Source organism: Culicoides brevitarsis, chromosome 2 (assembly GCF_036172545.1).
Source record: "Culicoides brevitarsis isolate CSIRO-B50_1 chromosome 2, AGI_CSIRO_Cbre_v1, whole genome shotgun sequence".
Taxonomy (NCBI): domain Eukaryota; kingdom Metazoa; phylum Arthropoda; class Insecta; order Diptera; family Ceratopogonidae; genus Culicoides; species Culicoides brevitarsis.
In genome coordinates this window covers 25,067,322-25,082,479 of record NC_087086.1, presented here as the reverse complement: position 1 = coordinate 25,082,479, position 15,158 = coordinate 25,067,322, and the positions used below count along the sequence as shown (strand labels likewise).

The 15,158-nt window shown below is 26.8% G+C and overlaps 1 protein-coding gene across 4 annotated transcripts in view; it reads left to right on the top strand.

Moving 5' to 3' along the window:
* Positions 1-13,323, top strand: part of LOC134829316 (protein qui-1) — a 37,618-nt gene extending 24,295 nt beyond the window's left edge. For 2 of the 4 annotated variants that reach the window (XM_063842347.1, XM_063842346.1), the window contains 8 exons: positions 1,329-1,452; positions 3,303-3,414; positions 3,807-3,989; positions 4,708-4,803; positions 4,930-5,056; positions 5,114-5,359; positions 6,388-7,667; positions 8,746-9,445. In XM_063842347.1, coding sequence (XP_063698417.1) covers positions 1,329-1,452; positions 3,303-3,414; positions 3,807-3,989; positions 4,708-4,803; positions 4,930-5,056; positions 5,114-5,359; positions 6,388-7,667; positions 8,746-9,177 — 2,600 coding nt within the window. In that variant the 3' untranslated portion in view covers positions 9,178-9,445. Of the gene's footprint in view, positions 1-1,328; positions 1,453-3,302; positions 3,415-3,806; positions 3,990-4,707; positions 4,804-4,929; positions 5,057-5,113; positions 5,360-6,387; positions 7,668-8,745; positions 9,446-10,805; positions 11,045-13,233 lie in introns of those variants that run through there. The other 2 variants (XM_063842349.1, XM_063842348.1) reach the window with 2 other exon arrangements.
* Positions 13,324-15,158: the final 1,835 nt, after the last annotated feature.

The following is a 15,158-nucleotide window of genomic DNA, read 5'->3' as shown; positions in this document are numbered from 1 at the left end:
AATTTAATCGCTTAAAAATTTTAATTTTTTTATTTAATTAATTTTTTTATTTTTTAAAAAATTCTTTTTCAATATAAAATAGTTAAATATTTATAATACATACCTAAAGTAAATTAGAATTTTTCAAAAGTTAAAGAAAATTGTTGTATTTAAATTCGTAAAAAATATTTGAAAAAAAAAATATTAAAAAAAAATATTAAATAAAAAATAATAATTAATAGAAAAAATCCTTCAAAGACATTCAAACTTTTTTTAAATTTAAAATTTCAGAAAATAACTGGCCCTGTGATTCCCCGAAAAAAAAACTTAAGCCACTGTCACTTTAATATTAATAATGTCCCAATATAAACTACACTAAAATATCACATTTACTAGACATTTTAAGAAAAGTGTAATGATCCTCATAGCTTACCAGACACTACTACGAGATGAAGATGAAGGAAATTTCCTCGAAAAATGTTATTTTTTATTTAATGGCTTGGGACGTGACCGATGTAATTGAGCTTCATTTTTCTGTCTCCACTCTTCTCTCTCACTTTAAAACGTGGTGCTACATTGTTCAAGTTTTTTTTTATTCTTGAAGTGGAATGTAAAGCATATTTTTTTACTTCGAAGAAGGAAATTGAATATTTAAGAAAAAAAAAAGTTTTAAGTAGATTGGACTTGTAATACCTTTTTCACTCATTTTTTGCTTGTTCTACGCTAAGAAATTGCTATAGTAACACGGTTTAAGCTCGTTATGGTGGAGACACTTTAATAATTAATATTGGTGAGACAGGATAAGAACACAAGCGCCAATAAATATTGAATTCAATTAGCACTAATTGACGTTCCGATAAAACTTAGAGACAGAGATAAATCATTTGTTTGCTGTTTTTTTTTTTGTTTTATTTGAACACGTTTTTGGTGCAGGTGAAAATTGCTACTTTAACCACAGTTTTTATTGGTTTAGAATCGCTTCAAATGCGCTCAGATTAAAAAATGACAACAACTTTTCCTTGAGAAAAATATAAATTTTCATCCCCGAGCAACTCGTCTCCACCTAGCTGAACATAATTTTACGCTGATAATCGTCTACGATTATTATTTATTGCCACTCAACACGTTTCCATAATTCAATTATTTTTGTATGCGAAAGCCGGCCGTAACTTTATGAAATAAAAAAAAAATAAATATAAAAAAATAAATAAAAAGAAAAAAAATTGAAACATGACTTTTGCGTGTTAAAAATTTTATGGTTGATGGCTTAAAGAGCAATCAATATGAAATGTGCTTTTTATTATTTAATTACTGACGACAAAATTTTTTTCTATAAAAATCGTTTTCAGGTCACAGTGCACCCATCACTTGCATGACCGTGATAAAAGGAACGCCGTATTTGCTGACGGGATCGGAAGACACATCCGTAATTATTTGGGATTTGAAAAAGTTGCAGATGAAACACCGAATTTGGTAAGTAAAATATTTATTATTTGTGTGTGTGTTTGAAATGTCTTGCTTTTGAATAGAGATTAATGAAGCAGATGTGATGGAAACCGAAAAATTTTGGTTTCTTCCCTTTTTGTTTTAACCACAATTCATCATAGCTCTGTAGTTCTTACTGTGATTTTGTGAGAAAATTTACCGATTTTTAAATATTTTGTTTTTTCAAAAATCTAAAAATTAATATGAGATTTATATGAATGAAAAAGTACAATTTTCTTAAGAATTTTAAAATAAATTTACATGTTTTTGAATAATAATTTTGAAAATTATTAATATTTATTATTTTTTAAATTGATAAGGCCGCCCCAAATATTTTTCTATGTTTTTGTCCCCTGCCCCATTTCAAAAGCCGAAAATCCAATGGGACAAAATAGAAAAAAAAGTTAAAAATTTCATCAAAATTGACAATTTTTTGGTCATTTTCCTTACTTTTTCAAGGAATTTTCAAAAATTTTTTTAAAATATTGTTAATTTTTAAAATTTTTTGTGTTGAAAATCGAAATTTTACATGAATTTTCTTCTATAAAAATATTTCCTAAAAATTATTTTTCAAAAATTTTTGACGGTTATTTTTATGAAATTTTTTTGTTAAAATTTTTTTTTTTTGAAATTTTTGTTAAAAATACTTTCAAATCAATTTTAGATCATCAAATCTCAACGTAAATACAACAAAAACTTCTAAAATATTCATAAAGGGCCCAAATTTGTTAAAATTTTGTCATTTTGTATGAAATAGTATTTCAATTTACTGTATTATATCTCTTAAATATACGCAACGTACATTCGGATTATAAATTTTCGAATTTTTTTTTTTTATTTTGCCCTCCCCCCCATTTTGAAAAAAATGTTTTGGGACAAAAACATCGGAAAAAATTTGGAACGGCCTAAATTTAAATTAAAAATTTTTTGAATATATTAAATTTAAAACTGAATTTTCGTGAAAGATCCAAAAAAAATTGCACATTTTAATTTTGTTTTTGCTCAATATTGGAATATTTCTTAAAAAAAGAGGGAGAAAGTCGAAAAAAATAAATTTAACTATTTTAATTTTCAAAAAGCTTAAGATGACACAAAAAAGATTTTTTTATACGGATAACTATTTTTAGTCCTTTTGTAAAGCTTAAAATAAAAAATAGATCCCTCTTAAATTTCATAGAAAAATTTTCAAAACTTTAAAACCAAATATAATATAAATTATCTCAAAAAGAAAAAAAAACTGTAAAATTTCCATATTATTTAAAATCTTTTTAAAGCTTAGGCCATTAAATTTAATTATTTTACTTTATGTCAACCCCCTTTCAATGTTCTCGAAAAAATAAAAATAATTAGAAAAAAAGGAAACTTTTTACATTTTTTGGTATTTTTTGATTAAGAAAAAACGATAAAAATTGCAAATTTACATTAAAAATATATTAAACATGAACTTATTTTGTTTAAATAACATATTTTCTATCGAAATTTAAATGAAAAAAATTTTTGAGTCACGTGACTAAATTTATTATTTTTTCTTAAATTTTTATTTTGCGAAATTTTATTTCAATAAAAAAAAAATGTAACTTTTAATGTCAAAAATCAGTAAATAGTCTTAAAAAACATTTTCAATAAAATAAAAAATTAAATGATTTTTTTAAATTTTACAATTTTTATAACAAAATCCCTTCTTTTTATAATTAAAATTAAAATTTTTATAAAAAATTCGACCAACTTTCGATTCAGAAACCAAAGTTTCATGATTTTTCATGAAATATGTAAATTTTTCTCACAAATTAACTCCAACAACTAAAATATCTCTAATCTGACGCAACGTTTCATTACAGGGATCACATTGCCTCCGTTAGTTGTGTCACATACGGCATGAATAATTCATACATTATAAGTGGCAGTGACGATTCAAGTATCATTATATCATCAGTTGAGGCAACAAAATGTGTAAGTATCCTGCCAGCCCTCTTAAAAGTCTGTGCTTGACACGAGAGAGCATTTGACCGATTTATCATTCTCAAAACTTGATTGGATTCCACTTTGCAATCCTTTACTTTGCTTTTTTTGTAAAATCTCGTCGTGATTCCGAAATAATCTGCTAATGGACTGCCAAACAACTCCAAATTATCTATAATTAAATCAGCTTAAACGCCTCTGTCGCTGTTTGTCAGACTCACAATGAACCCAATTACAATTATTAATATATTAAAAACAGCATTTAAAATAATTAACAACGTTATTTGATGCAAGGCGTGCATACTACATAAAATTATCGGCAAACAATGCTGCCTGCACGAATTAATTATAAAGTTGATGGAGTGTCGTTGTTTTTTTTTCAGATTCACAAAATCGATCACCACAGAGGTCCAGTGGTGCAAGTCAAAGTGAGCCAGCCTAGCGATGTCCTGGTATCGGCGAGTCACGATGCCACCGTATGTCTGTGGTCGTTGGAAAATTTCACATTATTGAATTTAATTCAGCTTGTTAGTCCAGTTATTGACATACAAATTTCCATTGATTCGGTATGTGTTAGATTTAAGAGCTATAAGGCCGTTCCGGATGAAATTTGATATTTTTGTCCGATGCCCCCAGAAAATTTTAATTTTAATTTTAATTTTAATTTTAATTTTAATTTTAATTTTAATTTTAATTTTAATTTTAATTTTAATTTTAATTTTAATTTTAATTTTAATTTTAATTTTAATTTTAATTTTAATTTTAATTTTAATTTTAATTTTAATTTTAATTTTAATTTTAATTTTAATTTTAATTTTAATTTTAATTTTAATTTTAATTTTAATTTTAATTTTAATTTTAATTTTAATTTTAATTTTAATTTTAATTTTAATTTTAATTTTAATTTTAATTTTAATTTTTAATTTTAATTTTAATTTTAATTTTAATTTTAATTTTAATTTTAATTTTAATTTTAATTTTAATTTTAATTTTAATTTTAATTTTAATTTTAATTTTAATTTTAATTTTAATTTTAATTTTAATTTTAATTTTAATTTTAATTTTAATTTTAATTTTAATTTTAATTTTAATTTTAATTTTAATTTTAATTTTAATTTTAATTTTAATTTTAATTTTAATTTTAATTTTAATTTTAATTTTAATTTTAATTGCAAGTTTTAGGCAAAATATTAAATTTCTTTTGAAATGGCCTAAAAGTGATTTTAATTAAATTTACGTTTATTTTAACTATTGACACATTTTACATCAACAAATCGCTTGCAGGTCTTTCTGCTCGTGCTGTGTGAGGATAATGGATTGTATTTGAGGGCATTAACGACTGGCACAGAGCTACATGCATTGAAAGGGCACAAGTCAAAGGTACGCTGTATTTCCTTTGTGTTTCACTTTTCAATCTCGAGATTAGATTTTGTTGTGTATTTTTCCATTGTTCGTGTCATTTATTGTCTTCTCTTATCTCACTGACCATCAACGTGTTATTTATAGGTGCGTGCCCTCTGCCTTGCCATGGACGGACAAAGGGCAATTGCCGGTTGTGACGACACTCGTGCGTTGATCTTTGACATGCATTCCGGAAAATTGATTCGATCGCTGCCACCGAATCCAGGACCAGGTCTGTCAATTATTTCGTTTTTTTTTCTCGTTGAAATAAAAATTACATTCGATTTAGTGACGGCCGTTTATGTAATGGAAAAGGACGATTACCTGATAACGGCTGGCGGCAACAAAATCACATTTTACTCGTTCCGCAATGAGGATGCCATCACGAATTTCTACCCGAAGAAACGTAAATCAATTAAGTCATCGCATAATGTTCACAGTACAGCGCTGGCCAAGGCAACGCAGAATTTTAATACGAGTCCAGTGGCTTGTTTTGACATATCACGATGCGCTCAAATGGTTGCCGTTGCTGCAGGTAATTTTTATTTTTGCGTTTGAAACAGGAATGGCAAGCTCTTGATTTACTACGCTTCTCAAGCTTGAAAGGAAATTTAGATTGTCGAAACTTTTTATCTCTTGAATATTTAAAATGTTGAAATAATTGGGAAAGAATTTCATAGTTTTTCAAAAAAAAAAAAAATTCTTTTAAATATTAATTTAATTTAAAACTTTTTTAAATAATTAATTTAATTTTTTCGACTAGGTTTTGAATTTTATTTATTTTTATTATTATTTTTTTTGTTTAAAATCCAGGCAACTCAGAATAAATTTAATAATTGTCAAAGTTTTTGAAATTATAATGGAAAGCAAAAATTTTTAAAGTAAAAAATATGGTTAAAAATTACATATTAAAGAAATTTCATTTAAAATTTAACCAATATTTTAAGTTATTCTTTTTGAAAAATCAGATTTTTTTAATTTGGAATAATAGAAATAAATTTAAAAAAAACAAAAAATTTAAATTTGAATGAATGTTAAAAAAATATTAAAATTCAGATAAAGTATTTCAAAACCTATTTGAATAATAGTTCGATTTTAGTAAAACAAAAAAAATTAAATAAATTAATTCGATTAATATTTTGCATGGAAAAATTATTTTTAAAAATTAGAATGAAAAATTGTATTTGACCAAAATAAAAAAAAAATTAATGAAAAAATTAATTTTAATTCAAAATCAATAAAATCAAATAAAAAAATCTTTTAAATTTAATTTAATTTAAATAAATTAATTAAAATTTAAATTAAATTAAAATAAAATAATAATTTTTATTTAAGTTAATTAATTTATTTAATTTAAATTTATTTTTTTTATATTAATTTTTTTTCTATTGAAATTTTTGAGCATCCTTACTTGAAAATGTAAAATCTGAAAATGTCATCCCTGTTTCCGAACACGAATGCGTAAAATATTATTATTTATGTGACAAGGAAAACGTTTTAAAATATATCGATACAATTGCTGTCAATAAATTACCCCCATCATGCATGTTTATTCATCCACAGGTAAAACAATTCAATTGTGGCAAATAAATTCACCGCAAATCACATCCACACTGGAGGGACACACCGGCATAATTACGTGCATCAATTTCTCCCCCAACTCGGAGTTCATCGTATCTGGGTCGGAAGATAAATCGGCGGCGGTGTGGAATGTGCAGATGGGTGTCATGCAGTTGCTGTTCAAGGGTCACTTCACCGGTGTCGTGTGCGCCGTAACAATGATGGATTCGCGTCGCATCGTTTCGTGCGACCGTGAAGGCATTTCGCACGTTTGGATGGCCGACACCGGCACAATTCTTCAAACGGTGCAAAGTTTGTCGAAACATCTCGCCGTTACAAATAACATGAAATACGTCGTTTGCTCAAACGGAGACAATCAAGCGAAGATTTGGTCTCTCACACGCGAAGACGAGAAATATATCGTTTCGCATTCGGACGAAATCACGTGTTTTGTCATCACAGCGGATTCCTTGTACGTCATTACCGGCTCCAAAGACATGTCGTTGAAAGTGTGGCAAGCAACGGGCGGCAAATTGACGCAAGTTCTCGTTGGCCATACGGATGCCGTGACATGCGTTGCCGTTTCCATCACACAAAAGTCCCAAGTTCTTTCGGGATCCAAAGATTACAATTTAATTCTGTGGGATTTGCATACCGGAGAGGAGATCCACACACTTGCCGGGCACTTGGGACCCGTTTCTTGCGTCAAAGTCTCCGCAGATGGCACCACCGCTGTCAGTGGCAGTGACGATAAAACCCTAATTGTGTGGGAATTGAAACGCGGACTTGCATTAACTTCGTTGCAACTTCACGTGCCATTTACCACTTTCGATATTAGTTTGGAGGCATCCCGGATTATCGTGCAACTTGTCGATAGCTTGAGTTTGCCCGTGATTTGTTTACTCAATACGCCCGCCAATTTCATCAAATTACCCACCTATTCGGCTCCGGCTCGCGATGTCGAGGATTTGCGTCCAACGGGTCCAAAACGCCCGAATCGGCGACTCCTGAAGAAGGAAGTGTCGCTCGACACGTATACGTGGCAGAAGAAATACGCTCATTTGACGTCGTCCGTCATGATGGCGCAAGTGGACGAGAGACTGAAACGAAGATTTTCTGTGTCGGCTAGTATGGAGGAGATTTCCAAAATTGCGGAAATGAAGACGATCGAGTCGCAACAAACTGTGGGACCGGAACAAGCGGCACTCGCGCAATCGCAGCACTTTGACCAGCTGGAGGCGCTGTGGAATAAACGATCGCCGCCAAGAAGACGAGTTAACCCAGTAAGTTTTTTTCAAAAAAAATTTCACTTAATTTTTATGAAATTTCTCAAGAATTTTTTTAAGAAAATTTAATAAAAATATTTCTTTCCCTTTTTCTCAAATGTTTTGGTAATTTTTACCATATTATTATGAAATTTCTGCAGATTTTTTTTTTGTTCAAAATTTTAAAAAATAATTTTTCATCATTGTTTTAAAGATTTTTTTGATAAATTTTAAGAAAAAAAAATATTTTTTTTGTAAAAATTAGCAAAATATTTTTTTTTTTTTGAATGAAAATTCTGATGGTGAAAAATATTTTTTCTTTTTTTTTTTGAAAAAATCTTTACATTTAATGGATGTTTTTTTTCGTTAAATATTTCAGGAGAAATTTTTTCAATTAAAACATAAAATTTGTGTTCAAATCAGGTTTTGAATTTTTGAAAAATTTTCTCAATTTTTATATTTAAGTAAAAATATTCACCTTTAAAAAAAAATATAATCATTTCTGTAAATTTTCGAAATTCGTAAAATTTATAAAATCTGAGTGCATTCTTTAGTCAAGAAAAATTATTCCGAATTTAAACGAAAAATCGTTTAAAAAAAGTTTAAAACTTTAAAAACTTTTTGATAAAATAAGAACATAATTTTGGAACATACTTTTGAGGATTTTTATTCAAAAAAGTATTTTAAATAATACCATTTTTCATTCTTTTCAAAATTAAACAAAATTTTCAATGTAAAATTAAAAATTAAATTTAAAAAAAAATATTGAGCTGAAAAATTTCTTTATAAAATATGTAAATATTTTTCCGAGACATTAAATTTTTTTTTAAAAGTTAATTAAAAAATTTTATAAAGCTAATTTGTAATTTAAAAGCTTTTGTTTCTATTCTTCGAAAATGAATGTTTTATTTTTTTTTTATTTTGACAAAAAAAGTTAACCTTTAAAATAAATTTAAGAAATTTAGTTTTTTTCCTCAAAAAACAAAATCCTCAAAATGATGTTTTAGTGAATCAATTTTTTTTTCTGAAGCAAAAAAAAACATCTAAGGAAAATTCATTTTCGTAAAAATTTTCTTACCAAATTCTTTTCCAACAGAATTTATCCCGCCAAGGATCCGTTGCCGAAGACCGCATCGACTCATCCGACGAAGACGAATACATGGAGGAACGCCAAGGTACGTGGTTTCATGCGTGTCACCTACCAACACACGACTACCTTCAACTACCGCAACTTTCCACCTGTCAATCCCATTTCTCGTCTCTCATTGACGCGGCACACCCGACGTCGTCGTCGTTGTTTCCCAGTAGCTGCAGTCTGAACAACGAACGGACCGGTACTCCGACGTGCTGTGACGCAAATAATAAAAATCGACGACTATCGACGTCGTCGGTCGGTACATTGTCTGCGGTAAACGAGGGAAGACGCAGTACTGGCTTGGGCACCCTCTTGAAATGTCATGTAAATAAATCGAAGAGCAATAAGAGACGAGAACGGGATCGATTAAGTAAATCTTGTGTGGCACAATAGTAAATAGAGATTTTTTTCTCATAGATATTTTACTTTTTTTTATTACCATTCTCTGCTCTACGTCTTATTATATTTTATATTTATTACACCGCACTTACTCTTCCTGCACTTTTCTTGCTCCGCACACGTTCAAGTTTAAGTAGTGCACTTTTCTAGATGCAATAAAAAAAATAGTAAAGTAGTCATCAGAGTTTCTAGATAGCAACCAACATATTTTATTTTATTATATTTTCCATTTATTAGAATATTTATTGAGTAGAAATACACATGTAGCTTAGTTTTAGTATTTATTTTAGAGAAAAATATATTCATATGCGCACACATTTCACATCTCTACCATTTATTAGAGCCTTTGTTTTATTTTATTTGCATCGTTGTACCATTTCGCAAGCGTAAACAAACGATATGGCCGTAACATTTATTGTTGTTTATCGCACATAAAACTAACACAACAATAAATATTAATGGAAAATAATGTAAAATCCACTGTCCAGTTTTAAACTTCGAGGATGCCATTAAAATCTACTAAAAGTTATTGAGAAACCAAAATTTCCGGATCATAATTTAATTTAATTTAATTTAATTTAATATTTATTTATAAATTATTTTTTTTTAAATTTTAATAAAAAAATACGATTTTTAATTTATTTAAATAAATAATTTTTAATTTATTAATTTAATTTATAAATAAATTATTTTTAAATTAAAATTTTATTATTTAATTTTTTATAAAATTTTAAAATAATTATTTATATTTTATAATTTTTTTTTTTATATATATTTTTTTTAAATTAATTTTTTTTTTAAATTAAATTTTAATTTTTTTATTTAAATAATTAAATTTTGTTAAATAAAAAAAATATTGGTCATTCATAAAATTAATTTTTTATACATTTTAGTACAATTAATTTTTAATATAAATCTGGTAAACTTAATTTTCTTTTTTTTTTACAATCACAGAGTTTATTGACTTTAAGTCATATGATCGAAGAAAAGAATTTAAAGGTGCATCCTATATCATAAGACAAGATAATGATAAATCTCATGATAAATTACATTCCTTTTTATCCTTTCTAAGAAAATGAACTAAAAAAACACAAAAAATCTTTGTGTTTTTTATGAAATTAAAGAAAAACAGAATCACAACAAAAAAGAAATCCATAAAAAATGAAGAAAAAAATCTTTACCTGCAAGAGTCCCAAAAATATCGTGAGAACAGTCAGCAATTATGGTGCAATTTAGTACCAGGATAACAAAATCTTAAGGAATTCTTCTATTTTTAAAATTTAAATGTAAATATTTTTGAAAAATACAACAATAGCTGGACTATTAAGAAATACAAAGAAAACCACAAAGTCAAGTGTTTGAACAAAGAGTGCCTTTTGTTATCCAAAATCCAAATATAAACAACGTATGAGGAACACAGAGTTAAGAAGGATAAAAAAAATCCAATTAGATTGTTTTTTTTAATATTGAATAACAGGTTCTTTCTAATAAGATTAAATTACACACTGGTCAAATTTTAATTATTATTATTTTTGTAAATAATTCAATGTAGTTGGAAGCACTTAATTTTAAAATATTTGTGTAATTTATTTGATTTTTGATTAATTTTAAACATAATTTAGAATTAGATCAAGAGGCCGTGCAAAATTTCTCCTGTTCCACTGAGAGTCTTAGGTTTATATGTCGTGAGGTTGCCGATCATATTCGCAACAAGCGAAACTCGATGCGTTGGCGTTCAGCTTCAACTCAGCATTTACTTTAAGTTAGCAAACATTTATTTCTTATAATTGGTTCTTTTTGTGTTTCATCATGGAAAAAAAAGTATAAAGTAAAATTAAATTAAATTTTATGTTAATTGTTAACCGGTACAAAATTTATGTTTTACTTCAGTAAAATTTAAAAGTGAAAAAAAAATCATAAAAACTGAAAATTAATAAAATTTTATGGGATCGCGTCAGAATTTTTGGCCGTAAAAATGTTTCATTGTTCGTTCGCAACACCCTTCTTGTAAATATTTGCCTTTTTGCAAAAATGTAAAAGGAAAGGTGAGTTCCGCTGTATATAAATTCATCATTTCCTATCACCATTTTCATTTTCATGCATTGTGACTGTGTTACATCTTAAAACAAAAAAAGAAGAAGACAGGAAATGTAACGAAAAACCACGGAAGAAAAGCCTCATAGTTTTATCTTTTAATTTTGTATTGTATTGTATGTGTATTTTTTAATACAGTAAAAACCCCATTGTACAGGGCGTTCTATTAAATTGCAACAATATAATTTAATGTAAATCAAATTTTTATTAGTAAATATACCTTAATTAATTTGATTTAAAGAATGTTCAAGAATATTGAAAACAAAAATTCTGACCAAAACTTTAATATTATATTTTTCGAGGTCTGCTGATCAAGAAAACGTTCTAGCATTAACGTTTTCACATATTCACAAGTACTGAATTTGGCGAACCAAACTAAATCGTCAAATGCATTTATTTCTGCCAAAATCCAATGACCAATGTGGTATTGTTCAATAAGTGAATGTAAATAAACAGAGGTAACGAATATATTATGAGCGAGATAAATTTTTGCTAATACATTGATGAGATACTGGGTATATGTGATGTAGAAGCTTCAGGAAGTTTGTTATTCAATTGCATTTAGAAGCTTAAGGAGGATCGAAAATTTCAGAAATTAAATTCCCGCACATACCGTTTACCACAACCACAAATTTAATTTAAAACCACGTTTGAAACAAAAAATTTTAAATTGAGCTTCAACGCGGTCTTGTAGTTTTTGGAGGCGGACCAATTCAGGCTAGTCCAGCTGCTACTGCTGGTGATTTAGACAAACGCAAGAGAAATACTAATACTAAATAGAAATTGGCGACATCGAATTTGCGTGACGAAGTCTAAAGATTTAGATGCCTTCGCATCGAAACCGGACACCAAGCTCCCAGTCATCATCCATTATCTTAAACGGAACGAAGACCTCGTATCTACTACAGATGCAGACGGGCTGGTCACCGCGTCACTTTAATTCTCTTACACTCTCCACAAACTTAAATATTTTAATCTAAGTTACCTTGATTGATTTTTTTTACACATTACTTTTACTTTCTTTTTTGTCAATTCTTTAACCAAGGGGACGGGTTCTTCTTCAAAGTCTTAGACACTGAAGTGGGCCTCCTCTCCCAATTGTCGTCGCTCTTGAACAAATCAAAATGTTCTTTTGGAGATAACAATAAATGATTAGAAACTAACCGATATTGACAGATATCAATCAATAAGTTACATCACACAAACTATATATCTAAAAAATAGAACACCCTGTACTACTATATACTGTTGCTTTTTAATTTTAACCCTACTTAATTTTTAATTCTAGTCTAATTATAATTTGCACTGTAATTTATTTCCGCCTGTATTTTAATATACTCTGATGAATGTAGTTCTGCTTTGAAATGCAAAATGTTTTAAAATTAAAATTAGTTGCATGTTTTGGATTGAATTTCAAAAAAAAAAATTCTGTGTAAAATATTAAACAAAAAATCTCTTTTTCCAGCAGGCAGCTATCGATAATTCAATTAAATGTTATAAATAAATCTGTGCCTTCATTCACATCCACACCCTTTTGGACAATCTCTTTACTTACAAAAAAAAAAAACAAAATTAACACCACCATTAATGTGTATACTTTAATAAATGTGCATGATGAGTGTTTCATGTCTCGGTTTCGTATAAAAAAAAAAGAAAAAAAATGTTCATAAAAAAAATCACAAGCAACAGGTATTTTAATTTTCCGTATTTTCTATAACAAAACTGTAGTAGACCATTAAAGCATGCGAAAAAAGTAATTAAAATAAATTTTCTCTTGTAATTACTTCCCTAAAAATTATATGTTTTCTCAATCTCTCTATTTTTCTCCCTCTTGTATTTTTTGTGATAAAATTCTGTACAAAATTATACTATTAAAAATTAAAATGTATAAAGCAAATTTAATCATGATGAAAAATTTTCTACATTTTTTTCTATTCTATTTCCTTACCATACCAGACGTCTATGCGGAGTAAGCAAGCATCAATACAAGCCAGCCACAACAAAGGTTTTTCTGCTATTCTAAAAAATAAATATATAACAATCCCGAATAATTGAAAAATAGAAAATATTTTCTCTCATACCGTAGTGGCTCTGCCTCGGTTTTTTGCATGTAACCGCGACACAAACAAAAAACGCTGATTGAAATTAATTATTTATTCATGAAGTAATTTGTTTGGTGTCGATGGTTGGAAAATAAATAAATATATAATGAAATTTTAAAAATAACACACTAGGAATTAGATTAGAGGGATTCAACTCATTAAGCAGCTAAATATTGTTATGTATAAATGTAAAAACCTCCCTCTTTTATTATTAGCTCTCAATATATACATTCCGTAGTTGAAAATGAGGAATAAATAAATAAGCAGTAAAACAAATATTGTACCCTGTAATAATAATGATGATGACGGAATTGATGACTGACTAAATAAAAAACCCAACACACCTCACAGCAAATATTTAAACATTTTATGTAGGATCGTGATAGAATTTTCTTACCTTTTTCATGATGATGAAAGAAATAATTCCCTGTTTGCGAAAAAAAAATTAAAATTATAATCATAAAATATAATTATTATTAATGTTCATTAATTTTACGAGAAAAGATTATTAGAAAGATAACAATTATAATTAATAGAGAACACTTTCAACCTACCTACACCTTTCTATGAAAAATTTTATTCATGACAATCACACAGTGTACGTAGTGTTTTCTAGTAGTAGACATTAAAACAAAAGAAAAAGACAGATAAATCAAGAGTTCAACAATTAATATCCAAAAAAGTAATATTAATGTGTCTGTTGTTTATCTCTATAGGAATGTTTTTAGTCACAAGTTTTATCGTACTTAAAAAATATAGATATTAAGAAAATTAATAATCATTCATCAATTAATATTAAAGAAAAATTATTATTTTAAAATTTTTAGCCGAAATAGGCAAGATAGGAACTCATTTAAAAAAAATAATTTATTTTGAAAATTTTATTTTTTTTTTAATTTTAAATATTTAAATTCGGAACGGAAAATTTTCAAAAATTAGAAACTAGAAAGCGGGTAAGAAATTGTTATAGATGTTTTAAATGTATATTATAAACATAAAAAATAAGATTATTCTAAAAAAAATATTTATTAAAAAAATAACATGATAATCATTGATAAAAAAAATGTTTTAATCAATAAAATAATAAGTTGCATTTCCACCACCAACTCCATCAACTGTGATTTATTTTTAAAAAATTAAATTTTCTTTTCTTACGATTAAAATTTTTATTACTGTTAACATACTTCAGATTCTAAATAATAATTATAACCATAAAAAAATAATAATAATACATGATAATCATTAATAAAAATAAGAAACCGATGTGTAGAAATAGATCCCGATTGTTATAAATGTTAAAAATAATCTATGAAAAATTCCTACAGTGTCCTTGTATCACAACCTCAACTTTTATTATACTATTATGCAACAAGTTTTAAATAATGATGAATCAATTTTATAAAAAAAAACGATTTTTAAATTTAAACCTTAATCTTTAGTAACTTTTAAAAATTAAAATAAAATGTCAATTTATTTAAATTTTAATATTTTTATTAAAATATATTAAAATTAATTTATATTAAAAGTAATAATATTTATAAAACACAAAAAAATATATATGAATGGGTTTAAAATTTAAGATGAAATAAAAAATAAATGTTTTAGTCTCTAAATTTGTTTGTGTTTAACTTACCTCTTTATTCTTATAATATATTAAACAAAAAAAAAACTTTTACAATATTAACATCATTTATTTTTCCTTTTTATTTATCAGTAATTCTTATTTTTTAAACTTTCTTTTTTTATTATATTATTATATATATTTATTTATACAAACTA